The following is a 21,950-nucleotide window of genomic DNA, read 5'->3' on the forward strand; positions in this document are numbered from 1 at the left end:
TATGGCCTAGATTTATCAAATTGCGATGTCTTCGCAGGAGGCATCCCACTATTACAGGGGTGGGTGGGTGGGTGTGTGTGTGTGTGTTAGCCGTGAAAGTGGGGCTCCTCCCTGAAACACATCACAGCTCATTGGCACGTTCGTTTGTGTCGCAGCCAAACACCACAACACAAAAGAATGTGGCGAGTGGCCCTTTAACGCAATCTCACAGGAACGACATCATCTTAAAGGGCTGCTGGCCCCCAAAATTTACCCATGCCCAAACGGGAAGGTTGAATGGGGCTGCCATTTGAGGCGGCCCATCTCCCCCAAAATAAAAATTAAATGTACAGTAAGCGTGTGGCAGCAGCACCACCCCCCCCCCCCCATCCCCTGGATGGAGCAAGCTCCCTTCCAGAGACCACCTTACTTTGTATTGGATCCCGCATCGGGGACGGATGCGCCCTAGCACCCATTCCAGCCGATGCCATTTTCCAAAATGGTGCTCACTCAACATTGCCCAAGCCTGCAGAACAGCGCCACAGGTGGTCAAAGAGAATGGGGTACGTGCTTCAGGAACACAAAACCAATCAAAACATAATTCTGTTGTACTGTCAGCCATAGAATACTTTATTCCAAGCCTACTGATGACATTCTCAGTTACAGAACATGGCAAAGAACAGTCTGCTACATTTCCACTTCACTGTTTTTATACTTGCTTTTTCCCACATTAATAAATGCAGAACATCTCTCATTTTTGCCTTTCATTATACATTAATGGTATGCCTTGTCTCAGCAATTTACATTTCCCATATTGGGTTTTTTTTCAAAATTGCCCTTTTCCTCCTCTTTCACAAAGACAAACTGTTTTTTCATTCTGCCTTCTCTGCTTGATCCCTCCTAATAGCACTTAGAGGTAAGAAAACAGGAGGCTGGTTGGCTTTTATGCCATTGACTGGAGAAGGGCCTTGAAGGTGTCCAAAATAAAAAAATAAAATAAAATGAGTAGAAGGGCAGCAAATATTTGTCAATTGACAGTCACAGCATTGGGACATAACCACAGTCTTGAGCTGCTACAAATTTCTTGCATTTTTAAGTCTGGGAAATGCACAGTGAAGAAAGTGGGGTCATAAAAAAAAGAGGAAAAGTTTATCCCATCCATTCAATGAATTGTCAAAAGAAACAAAGCTTTTACAGAAAATCAATCGGTGTAAAAATTCTATTAAAACCCCTTCACAAAAGTCAGGAAACTGTTTGCTTTTCTGCTGTCATTACATTACAAATGACAAATGCTCTTCAGTGACATCCCACAATTAGAGAAAATACAAAGAAAATGTTTTCTCTTTACAAATTCATTATATCAGAAGATTCCACAACCTTACGATCTTTTCCTTCCAGCTATTCAATCAAAGTTCATCCTTTGTGCTTTGCAATTTCTTTGGACAATTCCTCTTATGTGGCTGGATTAGGTATTACTTGTCTTTCTGTAAAAGCTACTTACATTGTATTGTAACCAATAAGGCAGCTCCAAGAACAGAGGCAGGAGAATTGGTTTTTTTTATTTATGGATCTGGGACTATGGTTTGATTTTCACAGGATAATGGTACCTTGGCTTTGCCAGGTCTTAGGCTAAGCCAAACCTCGTATGTAAGCCCAGCTCGATTTGCCAGGAGCATGCCAGGGATAGCAGCTAGCATTTTACTGTTCAACTGAGAGGCACAGTACATAGTAACCACAGCTGACTCCCAACATAAAAACATTTTCACACTAGAAAATTTTTATGAAAACAATACAGTCAGCATATCAATTCTCAAAAATAGGTCCATTCTGAAATGAATGTCTTTATTAGTAATAAACTGTAAGATCTAACAGTTTAATCTTAACTCCTCAGAACTCCTGCTGTCTTTTTCCCAAAATATATTCTATGCAAAATGTAAATTCTGTGAAGGCTTGCACCATATTTTGGAAAAGTTGTTTAAAAAATATATTTAATTCCTAAAAATGATCCCAACATTAAACAAAGAGGCAGAAGAAACTGATCAGATAGTCACATTTCTCACATGAGCAACTTAATGTGTTCTTAAAGCTCCAGTAATACATTCTTCAAAAGTCAGAATGCACTTTGGTCATTATTAAACATAACAATACACAGGCAAATAAAAAAATAAGAACAAAAATGCTCGTTTGTGTTGCTTTATATATATATATATATATATATATATGTATATATTATACCACACAAAATGAAGATAAATTAATCAACTTTTTGTTTTGAGGATCAGTTAAAAAAAATTCTAAGGACATGTGGTTCTGATAACCACCTTCTAAATCATTTTATATAAAGATGAGACCTCGTCTATCTAAAGTAAATGTTTCCAATACAGTTTAATATTTTTGCACTGTACTGTATGTGGCTCCCTAAAGTAGAAAAGGAACATTTCAAATGGCATTTTCTTAAGTGATGTCCCAATCTTTTTCAGATAATAAGAAATCTTATTTTTAAAATGCACCAAATGCAGTACTCAAACCCAGTACTGGTTTATATTCAAATGAACACACGGTCAACTGAATTACATAACCATTTGAAATGCGTTTTGCGTGACCTGATGCAGTATCAACCTGAACTCCAAGTTCTTGCAACCTGTGAAAAACATTTTGATTTTATTTTGAAATAAAATTCACTTTTAAAGATTAGAAAAAAGTTAGTAAATCAGGCTGCAGAGCTGGTGTTTACAAACATTTCGATAACTGTAAAAGTACTTATTAAAGTGCCCCTGTAAAAGGATCTTTAATCATAGTCTGCATCTGAATGCACTGTGGCTTTTTTCACTATTGCCCTTGTACTTCAATGTGTGGTATAAAAAGAAAATATCACAGTGTACTATGGAGCAACACATTTACCTTCATTTCAGAGTGTAAAAACAACAGCTTTTGAAAATCACTAACTTCTCTACTTTCACGCTTAGTACTTTTTCTGATAAGGAAAACATTTTGCACCACAGCCCACTACAATATCATCCCACTTACTAGAGATAAAGATACTCAAGAAACATAACAAAATTAAAAGTGCACATGTGGCGCATGCACAGTAAGAGCTCTGCAAACAGCCCAGTGTGTCAATAAATACCATTATTACTAGTTAGTTTTATCAAAATACCTTACAGCATGGTAACCATTTACAATTATTGCTCTAGTCAAAGTCTTGTCAAAGAGCACTTATTGACCTGTTATATAAAACTTTGCTATTGAAGGGTTTATAAACTGCAGCTTGATCGGTGTCGATCCCATAAAAAGGTTAGGTAGAAACCTTCTTTGACCCTGACCTTTCTGAACAATGGAAAGACTTCTGCTACTTTTCAAACTGTTCTAGTAATAGTTCACACAGTGTAGTCTAACGAAGAAGACTCTCATTATGGCTGGAGGTGAATGCAAGCAAGACATTTGCCCGGGAACAAATGCTGCAGTGAATAAATACTGTGTTGAGCAATTTGAGTTCCAAGATGTTTCAGCCGAAGCACAGTGGGCTCCTTTGCACCGGAAGGCAAGCAAGGGGAGGTTCACCTTCTCCAGCGTTTACGGTTGGGTCTGGCGATCCACCAGCATTTTAGTGTGATCCGTTATTAGGATCTTGCTCTCTCTGAATATCAGCTCTTTCACCCATTCAATAACTAGCATGAAAATAAAATACCATGATAACTAAAATACATGGGAAAAAAAAAAAAAACACTGAGAAGGTAAAATAAATATACGAATTGCACAAGTCAGTCAGATGTAAACACTTCCATTTCCCGAGCTACGCCCTGGGAAGGACCATAGCTTCTGCAGCGCAGATTCAACTGCTGAGGCAGCTTTAGTCAGTATTCATATTCCAGAGAACTGCACTACTGCTGTTTCTTCATATATTGTCATGATTTGATCTTCCAAAGCTGCAGCAAATAAAAAAGAAAGTAAACTCAAAATATGTCAGTACGTACAACGTTTACACTGACAACATTATTTATGTATTTATTTAAATTTAGCTCGTGCCTTTTCATTAGTAGCTTAAGATGAGTTACATTCAAGGAACAGGAGGTAATTTCTTCGTCCCAGGAGGACTTACAATTTAAAGGGGAGATTTACTATACCATGTTATTTTACAGTGGGGGAGGGGGGGAATATTGAGAGAGCCGATTCCCATGATATTTTGTCCTTCCCCAGGAAAATATCACAGCAGCATTGCTGTGTTATTTTTTATCATGGAAAAACTCCATGATAAAAAATTAACGGCAGAGCCCAAAAAAACATGTGATAGAGGCCCACTTTGCATGGGGCTGCCATTGTTTTAAAGGGCCACATGGCACAACACCCCCCCCCCCCCCAGGAGTTAAGCGAGACCTCTGCCCAATCCCCGATGCCTCTAAAATTTAAAAATATCTTAAAAAAAAAAAAAATGTACTGAGCGGCAATGCCTTGTCCACCTTCCCAAATCAAAAATCCCCCTGGCTCCAGCCAAAGACCCCCTCCATATCAAAAACAACCTCCCCCTGGCTACCACCCCCAGCATACACTATAATCCCTGCTGTCTGGTGAGCCCCCCCCCCTACTCCATTACATGGAAAAAAACCTTGGTGATCTATGGGTCCCCAAAACTCGCCCCCGGTAGTCTAGTGGCAGCCAGGAGCGTGCCCTAGCTCTAGGCCAGTTGATGCCATTTTCTAAAATGGCACTGGACAGCCACTGCTCCTTCACATGGAAAATACTGTTGACCAGCTAGGGCCTAGGGGGTGTGCTGGGCTGCTGATAGTCTACCAGGGAGTCTTCTTTTAGTTATCAGAGTGCTGGGGCAGAAGGCAGTTTAGGGAGCCCCCCCTAGACCACCACCAGGGTCTTTTTTCCATGTAATGCGGGGAGAAGAGCACCTCACTAGCCATCAGGGATTATTGTATGTTGGGGAGGGGGATGAGGGGCAGCCTGCTACTGGAAGGGGGTTATTTTAGATACAGGAAGTCTTTGGTTGGGGCAAGGGGATTTTTGATCAAAGGGGAGGGGTTTGGAAGGGGGCGGGGCATCTCTGTGTGAGTAATTTTTCTATTTTTCAAACTTTTTTTTAGGCTGCGCCGCCTCTAAAGGCAGATGTGCATGTCTTTCAAGACCCCTGGGGTTTTTTTGCTCACTATGGTGGTGGTGGGGTATTTCGGGGCCTCATGGCCCTTTAAGAAGCATCCTGGGGACATCAGGATGCACGTTAGCAATCCCAATGTCCCCAGGATTGGATAACTACTTCTCTTTGAAATGCATTAATATAATGCGGCTGGCTTTGTTTTATGGCCAGCCGCATTATTTTATTTGCATTACATAAGAAAAAAAAACATAAGAACATAAGAAAATGCCATGCTGGGTCAGACCAAGGGTCCATCAAGCCCAGCATCCTGTTTCCAACAATGGCCAATCCAGGCCATAAGAACCTGGCAAGTACCCAAAAACTAAGTCTATTCCATGTTACCATTGCTAATGGCAGTGGCTATTCTCTAAGTTAACTTAATAGCAGGTAATGGACTTCTCCTCCAAGAACTTATCCAATCCTTTTTTAAACACCGCTATACTAACTGCACTAACCACATCCTCTGGCAACAAATTCCAGAGTTTAATTGTGCGTTGAGTAAAAAAGAACTTTCTCCGATTAGTTTTAAATAGGGATGTGAATCGTTTTAGGACGATTAAAATTATCGTCCGATAATTTTAATATCGTCTTAAACCGTTATGGAACACAATACAATACAGATTCTAACGATTTATCGTTATAAATTGTTAGAATCGTGAGCCGGCACACTAAAACCCCCTAAAACCCACCCCCGACCCTTTAAATTAAATCCCCCACCCTCCCGAACCCCCCCCCAAATAACTTAAATAACCTGCGGGTCCAGCGGCGGTCCGGAACGGCAGCGGTCCGGAACGGGCTCCTGCTCCTGAATCTTGTCGTCTTCAGCCGGCGCCATTTTCCAAAAGGGCGCCGAAAAATGGCGGCGGCCATAGACGAAAAAGATTGGACGGCAGGAGGTCCTTCCGGACCCCCGCTGGACTTTTGGCAAGTCTCGTGGGGGTCAGGAGGCCCCCCACAAGCTGGCCAAAAGTTCCTGGAGGTCCAGCGGGGGTCAGGGAGCGATTTCCCGCCGCGAATCGTTTTCGTACGGAAAATGGCGCCGGCAGGAGATCGACTGCAGGAGGTCGTTCAGCGAGGGTTCCGGCGCCTCGGGTTCGGGAGGGTGGGGGATTTAATTTAAAGGGTCGGGGGTGGGTTTTAGGGGGTTTTAATGTGCCGGTTTTTCGATTTTTCGATTTTTAACGATTTTTCACGATTTTTCACAATATTTTACCCCCCCAAACGGCAACAATACGATTCCCTCCCCCTCCCAGCCGAAATCGATCGTTAAGACGATCGAGGACACGATTCACATCCCTAGTTTTAAATGTGCCCCATGCTAACTTCATGGAGTGCCCCCTAGTCTTTCTACTATCCGAAAGAGTAAATAACCGATTCACATCTACCCGTTCTAGACCTCTCATGATTTTAAACATCTCTATCATATCCCCCCCTCAGCCATCTCTTCTCCAAGCTGAAAAGTCCTAACCTCTTTAGTCTTTCCTCATAGGGGAGCTGTTCCATTCCCCTTATCATTTTGGTAGCTCTTCTCTGTACCTTCTCCATCGCAATTATATCTTTTTTGAGATGCGGCGACCAGAATTGAAAACAGTATTCAAGGTGCGGTCTCACCATGGAGCGATACAGAGGCATTATGACATTTTCCATTTTATTCATCATTCCTTTTCTAATAATTCCCAACATTCTGTTTGCTTTTTTGACTGCCGCAGCACACTGAACTGACGATTTCAATGTGTTATCCACTATGACACCTAGATCTCTTTCTTGGGTTGTAGCACCTAATGTGGAACCCAACATTGTGTAATTATAGAATGGGTTATTTTTCCCTATATGCATCACCTTGCACTTATCCACATTAAATTTCATCTGCCATTTGGATGCCCAATTTTCCAGTCTCACAAGGTCTTCCTGCAATTTATCACAATCTCCTTGTGATTTAACTACTCTGAACAATTTTGTGTCATCTGCAAATTTGATTATCTCACTCGTCGTATTTCTTTCCAGATCATTTATAAATATATTGAAAAGTAAGGGTCCCAATACAGATCCCTGAGGCACTCCACTGTCCCACTCTCTTCCACTGAGAAAATTGTCCATTTAATCCTACTCTGTTTCCTGTCTTTTAGCCAGTTTGCAATCCACGAAAGGACATCACCACTTATCCCATGACTTTTTACTTTTCCTAGAAGCCTCTCATGAGGAACTTTGTAAATGCCTTCTGAAAATCCAAGTATACTACATCTACCAGTTCACCTTTATCCACGTGTTTATTAACTCCTTCAAAAAAGTGAAGCAGATTTGTGAGGCAAGACTTGCCTTGGGTAAAGCCATGCTGACTTTGTTCCATTAAACCATGTCTTTCTATATGTTCTGTGATTTTGATGTTTAGAACACTTTCCACTATTTTTCCTGGCACTGAAGTCAGGCTAACCGGTCTGTAGTTTCCCAGATCGCCCCTGGAGCCCTTTTTAAATATTGGGGTTACATTTGCTATCCTCCAGTCTTCAGGTACAATGGATGATTTTAATGATAAGTTACAAATTTCTACTAATAGGTCTGAAATTTCATTTTTTAGTTCCTTCAGAACTCTGGGGTGTATACCATCCGGTCCAGGTGATTTACTACTCTTCAGTTTGTCAATCAGGCCTACCACATCTTCTAGGTTCACCGTGATTTGATTCAGTCCATCTGAATCATTACCCATGAAAACCTTCTCCAGTACGGGTACCTCCCCAACATCCTCTTCAGTAAACACCGAAGCAAAGAAATAATTTAATCTTTCCGCGATGCCCTTATCTTCTCTAAGTGCCCCTTTAACCCTTCGATCATCTAACGGTCCAACTGACTCCCTCACAGGCTTTCTGCTTCGGATATATTTAAAAACGTTTTTACTGTGAGTTTTTGCCCTTACAGCCAACTTCTTTTCAAATTCTCTCTTAGCCTGTCTTATCAATGTCTTACATTTAACTTGTCAACGTTTATGCTTAATCCTATTTTCTTCTGTTGGATCCTTCTTCCAGTTTTTGTATTAGCTGCTTTGCATGTTTAAGTTAATTTTATGCATATAAATCATGCTAAGCAGCTAATTTCAATAGGGGTAGATTTTTTTGGGGAAAACACATGATGTCGTGTACATTACATGATAAATGCTGTTTTACAAGTGTTATACCTTTATTGCTGCTTAGTAAATCTACCTATAAGTTTGTACGCAAAGGAATGGAGAGTCAAACGACTTGCCTAAGGTCCCAAGAAGCATTAGCAGGATTTGAACTCTGGCTTCCCTGGCTCTCAGTCTTCTGCTCTAACCATCAGGCAACTCCCCTACTCCATGCAAGATCATGCAAGTTTCAGCATAATGGACTGCTTAAAGTAGCAATAATAAAACCATTTAAATAATTCAGCTCGCAGCTAGGTTATTCTTTTATGGAATACCTGAAAAGATATTAGTGGTATGCCAAAACCGGGAGATATGCGCACAAGTTCAGCTGGCGCATGTCAAGCAGATTTTAAAAGCCGCCCAGGTATGTGCGCATCTTTGGAAAAGGGACGGGGCTTGGGGGTTCTCTGGATGGGGCGTGGGCATGTTGGGGAAGGTCAAGAGATGTGCGCACAGGCGCATACTGGGTCCCCTGCCACGTAACTTTACTACTGCTATGGATGGCGTATAAGTAATAAAATAAAAAAAAAATCTAGGCTAGTCAGCTGGGGTGTAAGGGATGGGGGTTAACAGAGGGAAAGGGAGACTATTAAACTAGGGGGGTTGGAAAGCCCTATCCCTTAACCGGGAGACGAAAACCAAGTGGGAAAACTACCTATTGTGTCGTCGCGTGTCCTTTACAAAATTCCCCCATTTATGCGGTAGCAATGGCATTTGTGCGCACATGCGGGCATCCATTTAAAATTGTGCACACACGCCTAAGTGCGTACAATCTATTTTATAACATATGTGCATATACACGTGTATGTTATAAAATGGACACGTCTCTAGATGCGAGCCGGTAAACATGCGCATATATGTGCCCACGCGCCTGCTCAGTACTATGAATCAGAGCAAACAGGAATGCTGCTCAATTCATTCATTTTGGGTACTTGCCCGGTTCTTATGGCCTGGATTGGCCACTGTTGGAAACAGGATGCTGGGCTTGATGGACCCTTGGTCTGACCCAGTATGGCATTTTCTTATGTTCTTATGTTCTTATCAGAACAGGGCCCACATTTACACAAATCAACAAACTGAAACCTGGACTCCAGTACAGAGATCTTTCAAATCAGGAGGGGGCTTATAATATGTGCACATAAAACTTATTCCAAAAGAGTGCAAAAATAAAATATATTGTGACCAAAAAAAGCAATGAAACAGCTATGCCAAACACAAAGCCACAGCGCCAAGAAACAAGCATGATAATGTTTTAAAGAATATAGTCTATAATCCTGCTTTAAAAAGAGAGAGCCTCAAGTCCATTTTAACAGCAAAATATTAAATATATTTATTTTGCATATAATTTCTCTATTTGTGGCTTGTAGCTTCACTATTCGCAACATTAGATAATTTTCTCTTTAACCCCTCCATGAAAAAAAAAAATCTAGAAACCTGCACGGAATGGCAATTACTATCCTTAACAGAAGGCACGGAGGCCACCCTGCATGGAATGGCAGTTACTATCCTTAACAGAAGGCACGGAGGCCACCCTGCAAGGAATGGCAGTTACTATCCTTAACAGAAGGCACGGAGGCCACCCTGCATGGAATGGCAGTTACTATCCTTAACAGAAGGCACGGAGGCCACCCTGCATGGAATGGCAGTTACTATCCTTAACAGAAGGCACGGAGGCCACCCTGCATGGAATGGCAGTTACTATCCTTAACAGAAGGCACGGAGGCCACCCTGCATGGAATGGCAGTTACTATCCTTAACAGAAGGCACGGAGGCTACCCTGCAAGGAATGGCAGTTACTATCCTTAACAGAAGGCACGGAGGCCACCCTGCATGGAATGGCAGTTACTATCCTTAACAGAAGGCACGGAGGCCACCCTGCATGGAATGGCAGTTACTATCCTTAACAGAAGGCACGGAGGCTACCCTGCATGGAATGGCAGTTACTATCCTTAACAGAAGGCACGGAGGCTACCCTGCAAGGAATGGCAGTTACTATCCTTAACAGAAGGCACGGAGGCTACCCTGCAAGGAATGGCAGTTACTATCCTTAACAGAAGGCACGGAGGCTACCCTGCAAGGAATGGCAGTTACTATCCTTAACAGAAGGCACGGAGGCTACCCTGCATGGAATAGCAGTTACTATCCTTAACAGAAGGCACGGAGGCTACCCTGCATGGAATGGCAGTTACTATCCTTAACAGAAGGCACGGAGGCCACCCTGCATGGAATGGCAGTTACTATCCTTAACAGAAGGCACGGAGGCCACCCTGCAAGGAATGGCAGTTACTATCCTTAACAGAAGGCACGGAGGCCACCCTGCATGGAATGGCAGTTACTATCCTTAACAGAAGGCACGGAGGCCACCCTGCATGGAATGGCAGTTACTATCCTTAACAGAAGGCACGGAGGCCACCCTGCATGGAATGGCAGTTACTATCCTTAACAGAAGGCACGGAGGCCACCCTGCATGGAATGGCAGTTACTATCCTTAACAGAAGGCACGGAGGCTACCCTGCAAGGAATGGCAGTTACTATCCTTAACAGAAGGCACGGAGGCCACCCTGCATGGAATGGCAGTTACTATCCTTAACAGAAGGCACGGAGGCTACCCTGCATGGAATGGCAGTTACTATCCTTAACAGAAGGCACGGAGGCTACCCTGCATGGAATGGCAGTTACTATCCTTAACAGAAGGCACGGAGGCTACCCTGCAAGGAATGGCAGTTACTATCCTTAACAGAAGGCACGGAGGCTACCCTGCAAGGAATGGCAGTTACTATCCTTAACAGAAGGCACGGAGGCTACCCTGCAAGGAATGGCAGTTACTATCCTTAACAGAAGGCACGGAGGCTACCCTGCATGGAATAGCAGTTACTATCCTTAACAGAAGGCACGGAGGCCACCCTGCATGGAATGGCAGTTACTATCCTTAACAGAAGGCACGGAGGCCACCCTGCAAGGAATGGCAGTTACTATCCTTAACAGAAGGCACGGAGGCCACCCTGCATGGAATGGCAGTTACTATCCTTAACAGAAGGCACGGAGGCCACCCTGCATGGAATGGCAGTTACTATCCTTAACAGAAGGCACGGAGGCCACCCTGCATGGAATGGCAGTTACTATCCTTAACAGAAGGCACGGAGGCCACCCTGCATGGAATGGCAGTTACTATCCTTAACAGAAGGCACGGAGGCTACCCTGCAAGGAATGGCAGTTACTATCCTTAACAGAAGGCACGGAGGCCACCCTGCATGGAATGGCAGTTACTATCCTTAACAGAAGGCACGGAGGCTACCCTGCATGGAATGGCAGTTACTATCCTTAACAGAAGGCACGGAGGCTACCCTGCATGGAATGGCAGTTACTATCCTTAACAGAAGGCACGGAGGCTACCCTGCAAGGAATGGCAGTTACTATCCTTAACAGAAGGCACGGAGGCTACCCTGCAAGGAATAGCAGTTACTATCCTTAACAGAAGGCACGGAGGCTACCCTGCAAGGAATGGCAGTTACTATCCTTAACAGAAGGCACGGAGGCTACCCTGCATGGAATAGCAGTTACTATCCTTAACAGAAGGCACGGAGGCTACCCTGCAAGGAATGGCAGTTACTATCCTTAACAGAAGGCACGGAGGTTACCCTGCATGGAATAGCAGTTACTATCCTTAACAGAAGGCACGGAGGTTACCCTGCATGGAATGGCAGTTACTATCCTTAACAGAAGGCACGGAGGCTACCCCTGCATGGAATAGCAGTTACTATCCTTAACAGAAGGCACGGAGGTTACCCTGCATGGAATGGCAGTTACTATCCTTAACAGAAGGCACGGAGGCTACCCTGCAAGGAATGGCAGTTACTATCCTTAACAGAAGGCACGGAGGTTACCCTGCATGGAATAGCAGTTACTATCCTTAACAGAAGGCACGGAGGTTACCCTGCATGGAATGGCAGTTACTATCCTTAACACAAAGCACGGAGGTTACCCTGCATGGAATGGCAGTTACTATCCTTAACAGAAGGCACGGAGGCTACCCTGCATGGAATGGCACTATTTATTATTTATTTAGCATTTTTATATACCGACTTTCCAATAACAGAATTACTGATCAATTCGGTTTACATTTTAACAGAACAATAACATTGACAAGTAAATGTCTTACAAAGAACAGGTCGATATAACTTGGATAAGTAAATATGGGGTTAACCAGTAAAGATACATTGCCTAATATAGGTATAAGTAAAAGATACAGTGCCTAATGTAGGTTAAATAAACAGTTGCTAATTATAAGGGGAGGCCTAAGTTAAATAAACAGTTGCTAATTATAAGACTAGGTTATGTCTTCGACTGCCGTAGATTAAGTGAGTTCTATAGATGATCTAAATAGCTCTCAGGTGGGTAATCATTGGCCGAGATGTTCCACAGGAAGCTGTTATGGGAAAGCACGGAGGTTACCCTGCATGGAATGGCAGTTACCCTGCAGTTACCCTGCATGGAATGGCAGTTACTATCCTTAACAGAAGGAACAAGCGCTAACCTGTATGGTGTGGCAGTTACTAAGCTTAACAGAAGGCATGGAGGGGTAAACCTGCACAGAGCGACAGTTACTATCTTTAACAGAAGACTTGGGGGTAACTTGCTTTTAGCGGCAGATACTACCCTTAGCAGAAGGCATGGGGGGGGGGGGGGGGAAGATGCATGGAGTGGCAATTATTAACCTTAGTAGAACGCCAAGGAGGGGTAACCCACATGGACCAGCAGTTACTACCCTATACAGCTTGCTGGGCAGACTGGAAAGACTTATTTATCATCATATACCATGTTTTCACTATTGTCGTGTAGAAGTTTCTAATGATAGCTTTGTTTGCATTTGTATTTGAAATACAACTGCACGTATATTTTTCCCCTATGGCTTCTTTGATGATAGTACAAAGACATAGCCAAGGGTAAGATCCACATGACAACTGATAGTGCTAGAAGGATAGTCCTAGCCTGAAAACAAAATGTAATACAAATCCATGCTGCATGAGATGAACGGCAGTGCTAATTTCTGTATTTTTCATTCAGGAATACTAAGGTGAACACTAGTAAAACTGTCAGTTGTCTACCAGCTAAAACAATCAAATTATGTTGAAGTGGGGCAGATGCTGTGGAACAGCAAACTTGTGATGCAATGAGCTCCAGAGCGAGGGAGAGAAGACAGAAGACTGCCACTACTGGGGTGTCCACCGCCCGTTATAAAGCAGCACTGAGGGATAGTCTCAGTCAGAAACTGTTCCACAGCCCTGGGGATAGGAGGGTCAGCAAGGGTATCTGAGCTGCCAGAACCTGCCACTTGGGATGAGAGTTTTAAAATGAGAGAAAGATAGGTAGAAGGAGATTATGGTAAAATAGGCATCTTTATCCCTTTAATTTTTTTTTTGGGGGGGGGGGTCTCAGTTTGCAAGGAGCCAAAGGACAGCAATAGAAACTGTTTGAGATGTTGCTTTTAAAATACAAAAACTAGCAAAAATAAAATATCAAAATAAGCTAGACAATGAATGATTATGTGCACATTTGATAGTCACTGGGAGTATTTGGCAGTATAACTTGGCAATCAAAGAATAGAAGCCACAATGAAATAGCTGCAAAAACATGACCTGCTGATGCCCAGTATCTTTCACCATTCCATACTACAATCTGTTAATTTTGTTCTTTTAGTGGTACACGCATTTCTTTCACAGCAAGTCCCAAGCCAAAACCTGGCATGTGTGTCAGCAAAAGCTCCTTTGCAAATTTAATCTAAATCTGGGATGCAGCAGTAATAGAATATTTCCCCCTCTCTAGACTCTGACATTCTGCCTACACTGCCATTTCATTTTTGTGAACAGGAATCCAGGCCATAATATTCAGATCTGAGCTCTCTGGCATGCTTATATTCACACCCATCTGTCAGGTTGGCACTTGGAAGACTCACAAACTGGTGTGCCCAAATTCAAAACAGCACAATTGTAATCCAAAGATTGGGCCGCAGAATGTATCAACTGGCATTGTTTACCAAAACGGCAAGGAACTGCAAATTAAGATGACCCTTTTCTCCAGCATGAAATCACACTATCACTTCTGAGCATTATACAATGTACAGTTCATCTGGAAACCTCTTGTTGGCTACAGCTAATATTCGCCACCATTATCTGTACCACTATCTGTCCGTATATGGTATTACAGATCCAATTCAAGCACCTGGGCAAAAGCAGGGATTCAAAGGAAAGAGAGAAAATCTTTGTTGCGAAGATTCTTCAAAAGTATGCTTAGCAGGCCAGTCCCAGTGCCTCAGTGGTAGTGCTACCATGGACCTGAGTTTGAGCCCTGGGCTGGTCAGGGGATACTGACACCCATTTACTTAGGGGGCACTCATGAGGGAGCTAGATTCCATCACTGCAACAGTGCCTGGGCAAGGTGCAGGGTTATAAACCAGGGAAAAGCCCTAGGCTGTCATGAATAAAGGCGGCTCATGGTTCCACAGTGTAGGAGAGGTCAGAAGCCTAAAAGAAGCAGAAGGAAACTGCTAGACCAAAAATACAGTTTGTTGCTGTTTTGAATTTAATTTAAAAGTAGTAAGTTTAAGTGGTTCTCCTTAAAGAATTAGTCTGCTCATTGTAGTAAACTATACCTTTAAATCAAATAAATATAAACTATCAGGCCGATTCAGAAAAACGCGCGGGAGAGCTGGCAAACACCCGCTCTCCTGGGCGCGCGATTCAGGAGGGTGGCCTGTGCAAATGAGGGCCCACGGTAAAAATAGGCGCTAGGGACCCTAGCACGTCCCTAGCGCCTCTTTTTTGACAGAAGCGGCGGCTGTCAGCGAGTTTGACAGCTGACGCTCAATTTTGCTGGCGTCGGTTCTCAAACCCGCTGACAGCCACGGGTTCAGAAACCGGATGCCGGAAAAATTGAGCGTCCAGTTTTCAACCCGCGAGCCGATTTAAATTTTTTTTTTTTTTTAACTCTTTAACTTTTAGGGCCTCCGACTTAATATCGCCATGATATTAGCGCCTTTGGGTAGGCGCTAATTTCTGAAAGTATAATGTGCGGCTTGGCTGCACATTTTTAAATGAGAACTGTTGCTCCCCTCGGGCTTAATCTTGGACCTTTCTGACTTTTGAGATCCTTTTATTTTTATCATCATTTTTATATCTGCTACCTGCAATTTTATTTTTAGTTTTTACTATTGAAATTCATTTTTAAGTTTCATAGGTTTATTGTTATTCAGAATTAGATTTTAAATATTCTGTTTATTATTTTTACAGTTTCTACTTACAATTGTTTTTCTTAAGGTATTTATTTTTTACTTATTTTTTTATTTTATTATTTTATGGTGTAATTTTTAGAAAACATCTTTATATTTTTGTAATATAAATATATAGTTTAGGTAAGCTGTGTTTTTCTTATCATGATTGGACTTGACCTGCTGGCTGCCGGTGCTTGCTGTATTTATACAGCTGTTGAGCTATTGGATCTGTTGCAGACCAGCTGTGATTTTGAATTGATAACCCCCCCACCCCTTCCTAAGTTAGCGCTATCCATCTTATTAAAATTTAAAAAAATGAAATATTTACTTTATTAAAAGAAAAGCGTTTCCTGGTCTACTCCTCTCCACTTAAGCCTCATAACCTTCAGCACACAAAAATCTCAAGTCTTAAAACTGATGGTCATATACTATAAAGTGTTCCACTATCATGTTTCTAAGCATGTCTCTAAGATTCTGCCTTCTTATGTAGGAGATGAGAAAAGTCCTTATTTGTGAAACAATCTAGACCTGAATGATGTGCCAATGTTTAAGTAATATCTTGCTGTGATGCCTGTTGCAAGATGTGAAAATTTCAATGAACATACAGCGTTTATTGATATTAAATTTGTAATATTTTATCACATGTTTAAATATTTATTCCTATATTTTATTATCTATTTATCATTTTGTGTACCTCTGTTTTCCCATTTTTGGTAATGCCTAGGGATTTTCCGAACATGAACACTACTAGCAAAGCTTTGGTTACCTCCAAAAATGAAGTACTGAGCATCAGTAGAAGTGAGGATGCATTACGCTCAGTGGAGAAGATGGGAGCATGCTCTCTGTTGACAAAGTCTTAATCTTAGAAGTTACCGTATTTTACACACTATAAGATGCACCTGACCATAGGACACACCTAGGGTTTAGAGGAGGAAAATAAGAAAAAAAAAATTCTGTCCCCATGATGGCCTCTGTAAGGAGCTCCCCCTGGTGGCCGTCCGTGGGATATTTTTTCGGTTTTGTTTTTTTATAGTAAGGCAGAGAACATCCAAACAGGTACTCACACTCACTGGTTTTCTCTCCCTCACATACACACACAGGCTCTTTCACACTCACTAACACACTCCCCCACAGGGTCTCACATATACAAGCTCTCCCTCCCCCCCTCCATACACACACTCACTGGCTCTCCCTCACATATACACATACCCACAGGCACTCAGACTCTCTCCCCCTCATACACATAGCTCTCTCACACTCACTGACTCTCTCTACTTCACATATACATACACACAGGCTGCTCTCCCCTCACACCACTCAACAGACTCTCCCAAACTCTAGGGCTCCTCTGCTGCGGGTGGGAAGGAAGATACTCGTACATTTGCCCGACAGGACTTTTTTTTCCTGCTGGCTCTCTACTTACAAGATGTATTGTCTTACTGCCATCTTACTGCGAAAGTCGGCACGGTGTAGGTCAAACAGTTGTTTGAACCGTGTGGGCTACGGAGGCCCCTTCAGTTGAAACAGCTGACATTTGACCTGTGCCACCATTCTGATTGGACTGAGTTGGGAGGAGGAGGAGGATGGCGCGAGAGAGGGAGACGCTACATTTGCTCTATAAGACGCACAGACATTTTGCCCCCACTTTTGGGGGAAAAATAATGTGTCTTATAGAGCGAAAAATACGGTATTTTAAATATTCTTTAGAGTAATACAGAAGGTTATCATGACAAGGGGAGAGGACATACTTATGAGAAGCTGGCAAAATATTTTTTTTTGCACAATCATCTAGGTTGCATGCATCTGGAAATGTAAAGCACAAACACATGGACAAAAGGTGAGTCTGACATTTAATATATTCTAGCTAATCAAACAATAACACTGAGAAGCATCAGCAGAAGCAGCAAGCTCTCACCTTTAAATTAAATCCCAGCAAGTCACTGATAACACCAGAAACAGCAGACAGGATAACCACTTGGGTAATGTTGTAAAGCAATGGATTCATTGTAAGACCATATAACCTAAAAGGGTTGTCCAATTCCTGTTAAAATAACACAGTTAGTCAGAAAGCAGAAAAAAAAAAAAGCTTCATATCCCTCTCCCCCACCACCAGATCCAGGACCAGGGAGTGGGGGCAAAAATGGGCAGCTGCCCTGGGAGTTACACTGCAAAGAGGTATCATCAGGCTACTGCTCCAACTGTGATGTGGGAGATCTACAAAGCCAAAAAGAAAATAGCTGCCTCCCCACTTCCCAATCCAGCCCATATGAGGTTTAAGAAATCCTGGCACCTCCATTGCTTCAATCTCCCCTCCCACCCTCTCATCAGTGTGAGAATTAGGGAAGGGCAGGAAGGAGCACCCACGTCCCCAGTACACAGGCTCAGAACTTGCCTGCAAGCATTTGAATTCATGGCACTCAGTAAACAGGATCCCAAGATACATGTGCTACTTTGCGTTGTTTATTATAGTGCCTTGGGCCGTCCATTGCTCCTACTATGTGACAGGGGCCGACCAATGGCACTGGTAGCCCCTGTGACATAGTAAGGGCAAAGGGCCATCGGCGCCATTTTGATTACTGGCAGCCGACGGCCCAAGTGCAGGAGATTGCTCCCGGACCCCTTCTGGACCACCAGGGACTTTTGGCAAATGTCAGGAAGCAGCACAGAGCGTAGGTGTGCTACTGAAGTCGCCATGGCCTTCACAAAGTGTGCTTTAATACGGTCTTGAAGTGGAATGCCCACTTGCTGATAGCAAAAGGATATGCAGTCCGCCAACCAGGAGGAGAGAGTCTGTTTACCCACAGGCTGCCCCAATTTGATAGGATGGAAAGAGACAAACAATTGAGTGCTTTTCCTGTGGGCAGCTGTACGGTCTAGGTAGAATGCTAGAGCCCGTTTGCAGTCAAGGGTATGCAGAGCCTGCTCTCCTGGATTGGAATGGGGTCTGGGAAAAAAGGTAGGTAGTATAATGGACTGATTGAGATGAAACTCCGAAACTACCTTAGGTAAGAATTTAGGGTGAGTGCGGAGTACTGCCCGGTCCTTCAGAAGTTTAGTGTAAGGAGGATAAGTAACTAGAGCCTGTAATTCACTAACTCTGCGAGCGAAGTGAATGCCAAAAAGAAAATCACTTTCCATGTGAGATATCGAAGTTCACAGGATTGAAGAGGCTCGAATGGTGGTTTCATGAGCTGACCCAAAACCAGGTTGAGGTCCCAAGAAGGGGCCGGAGGACGGAGAGGAGGCTTGAGGTGAAGCAAGCCCTTCAAAAAACATGTTACAAGGGGTTGTACTGAAATGGGAACATCCCCGACACCTTTATGGAAGGCGGCTACCGCACTGACATGCATCCTGATGGAGGAAGTTTTTAGACCTGACTCTGACAAGTGCCAGAGATAGTCCAGAAACTTCGTGATTGGACAGGTAAAGGGGGTCAAGGGACTGAGAAAAGCACCACGACGTAAACCTGGTCCATTTGTAAGAATATGATTTTCTCGTGGAAGGCTTCTGTGAAGCAATGAGGACACTGGAAACTGGTTCAGAAAGGTTAAGTGGCTGAAGGATTAACCTTTCAACATCCATGCTGTCAGGGACAAAGCTTGAAGATTGGGGTGGCGTAGGCACCTGCCGTTTTGAGTGATTAGAAGCAGGTCCTTTCCCAAGGGAATGTGCCTGCAAATGGAGAGATCCTGAAGTATTGGGAACCACACTTGGCGTGGCCAGTGAGGTGCTATCAGGATCATTGTTCCCTTGCCCTGACGTAACTTCACGAGAGTCTTCGAGAGAAGTGGAGGGAATGCATAAAGGAGACCGGTTGTCCATGAGAGGGAGAACGCGTCTCTTGGTGGATAGTGTTGGCTGCGAGTGAGAGAGCAGAAGTTCTCTACTTTGCGGTTTTGAGGTGACGCAAAGAGGTCTATTTGAGGATAACCCCATTGTTGGAAGATCGAGTTCGCTACTGAGGGGTTGAGACACCACTCGTGCGGTTGAAAGGTGTGACTCAGCTTGTCTGCCAACACATTGTCCACTCCCGGCAAGTAGGTGGCCCTGAGGTACATCGAGTGGGAGAGGGCCTCTGCCCATATCTGTGCAGCTTCCTGACACAGAAGGTAGGAGCCCGTCCCTCCCTGTTTGTTGATGTACCACATGGTCACCTGGCTGTCCGTCTGGATCAGGATGACTTGATTGGAGAGGCGATCCTGAAATACCCTGAGAGCATATCTGATTGCTCGAAGCTCCAGGAAATTTATTTGGTATTTGGCTTCCTCTGGAGACCAAGATCCTTGTGTCTGCAGCCGAGGTTGGAAGCATCGGTGGTGAGTGTTATTTGAGGGTCTGGAGCCTGGAAGGGCAAGCCTTGGAGGAGATTGACCTGATTTCTCCACCAGGCGAGAGACTGACAGAGTGAGTTGGCTACGTGGACAATGGACGACAGGGGCTGAATGGATTGAGTCCATTGCGACCTTAGAGTCCACTGCATGACTCTCATGGCCAATCGGGCCATTGGGGTGACCTGAACTGAGGACACCATGTGTCCCAGGAGGATGAGGAAGTGGTGTGCAGTCGTGGAGTGCTGAGACTGCAGCTGGTGTGCAAGAGACACGAGAGGGAGAGCTTGCTGTCGAAGCAGAAAAGCCTTTGCCTGCAAGATGTCCAAGTCTGCCCCAATAAACGATAAGGTTTGAGATGGGACTAAGTAGGATTTGTCGTAGTTGAATAGAAATCCGAGCGAAATTAGAGTGTGTAGGGTAAGATGTAGGGACGACACAGCAGCTTGCTGAGTGGGAGTCCTGATTAACTAATCGTCTAGATAGGGGAAGACGTGGACACCTTGAGTCCTGAGGAAGGCTGCAACTATGATGAGGCATTTTGTGAAGACTCGTGGTGCAGACGCGAGGCCGAATGGAAGCACTTGGTACTGATAGTGCTTGGGGCCTACTAGAAACCTCAGGTATTTACGATGGGATGGAATTATCGCGATATGAGTGTATGCGTCCTGGAGGTCTAGAGAGCAGAGCCAGTCTCCTCTTTGTAGAAGAGGAAGAAGAGAGCCCAAGGTTACCATTTTGAACTTCTCTCGCTGGAGGTACTTGTTGAGGGTACGTAGGTCCAGAATTGGATGAACACCCCCCCGATTTTTTGGGGATTAGAAAGTACTGGGAATAGAACCCTAGGTCGTGTTGAGAGTAGGGTACTGGTTCTATTGCCTTGGGCTGGAGGAGGAGGGGAGACCTCCTGTTCCAGAAGGATGGAGTGATAGGATGTTCTACACGTCGGTAGAGGTGGGGAGTCTGGTGGAATGGAGGGAAAGTTCAGATGATAACCCTGAGCAATTATCACCAGGATCCACTGGTCTGAGGTGATGGAGTGCCACCTGTTGTTGAAATGGCACAATCGACCTCCCACTGGTGTGTGGGGCAATGGCTGGCTGCTGCTCTCTATGCAGGAGTCAAAAACCGGAAGCAGGACCTAGTTGAGGAGCTGCTTGCGGTTTTTGTTTTTGTATCTGACGAGACTGGGTTTTTTGAAACGGTCTCATAGAACGGGTTCTAGCTGGTGGCGGGTAGGATTTCTTCGGGCGGAAGAATGACTTCTTAGAGTCCTTTCGGAAGGGCTGTTTTGAAGAGTACTCAGAAGGCATCAGAGAGAGCTGTCTTAGGGTCTCATGATGGTCCTTGAGTTCCGCCACTGTTCGTTGAATTTGCTTGCCAAACAGATTATCTCCTACACAAGGCAGGTCGGATAATCTGTCTTGCACTTCAGGGCGAAGGTCGGAAGACTTGAGCCAGGCCCATCGTCTTGCCGAGATAGCAGCTGCAGATACCCTGGTAGCAGTGTCAAAGATATCGTAAGATGATCTGATCTCATGCTTGCCTGCCTCAAAACCTTTGTTTACTAGGGTTTGGAGTTGATCTTGAAATTGCTGAGGCAGGGTGTCTGTCAAATCTTGTATTTGCCTAAATAAGACCCTATTATATTGGGTCATATAGAGCTGATAAGAGGCAATTCTGGAGATGAGCATTGATCCCTGGAAGACACGGCGACCAATGGTATCTAGAAATTTCTGTTCCTTGCCTGGGGGAAAGGAAGTGTGAGGTTTTGATCTCCTTGCTCTTTTCTGGGCAGATTCTACAACCACAGATTGGTGATCCAATTGAGGTTTGTGAAAGCCTGGAGCTGACTGTAGGAGATAGGTGGTGTCAGCTTTCCTGTTGACTGGAGCAACAAAGCCAGGATGTTCCCAGTTCTTTTTGAGGAGATCCAGAAGAACCTGGTGGATAGGGATGGAGGTTATTTCCTTGGGAGCATCCAGGAATTGTAGCAACTCCATCATTTGATGCCTATCGTCCTGTTCCGTCTGTAATTGGAAGGGAACCAATTCAGACATTTCCTTCACAAAATTTATA

General features: G+C 43.9%; 1 protein-coding gene across 2 annotated transcripts in view; it reads right to left on the reverse strand.

The window, feature by feature from the left end:
- Nucleotides 1–588: 588 nt before the first annotated feature.
- Nucleotides 589–21,950, reverse strand: part of PHTF2 (putative homeodomain transcription factor 2) — a 393,241-nt gene continuing 371,879 nt past the window's right edge. For both annotated transcript variants that reach the window (XM_029615118.1, XM_029615117.1), the window contains 2 exons: nucleotides 17,459–17,584; nucleotides 589–3,905 (listed from right to left, as the gene is read on the reverse strand). In XM_029615118.1, the coding sequence (XP_029470978.1) occupies nucleotides 3,885–3,905; nucleotides 17,459–17,584 (147 nt within the window). In that variant the 3' untranslated portion in view covers nucleotides 589–3,884. The remainder of the gene's footprint in view (nucleotides 3,906–17,458; nucleotides 17,585–21,950) is intronic.

This window comes from Rhinatrema bivittatum, chromosome 9, assembly GCF_901001135.1.
Source record: "Rhinatrema bivittatum chromosome 9, aRhiBiv1.1, whole genome shotgun sequence".
In the NCBI taxonomy this organism is placed as follows: Eukaryota; Metazoa; Chordata; class Amphibia; order Gymnophiona; family Rhinatrematidae; genus Rhinatrema; species Rhinatrema bivittatum.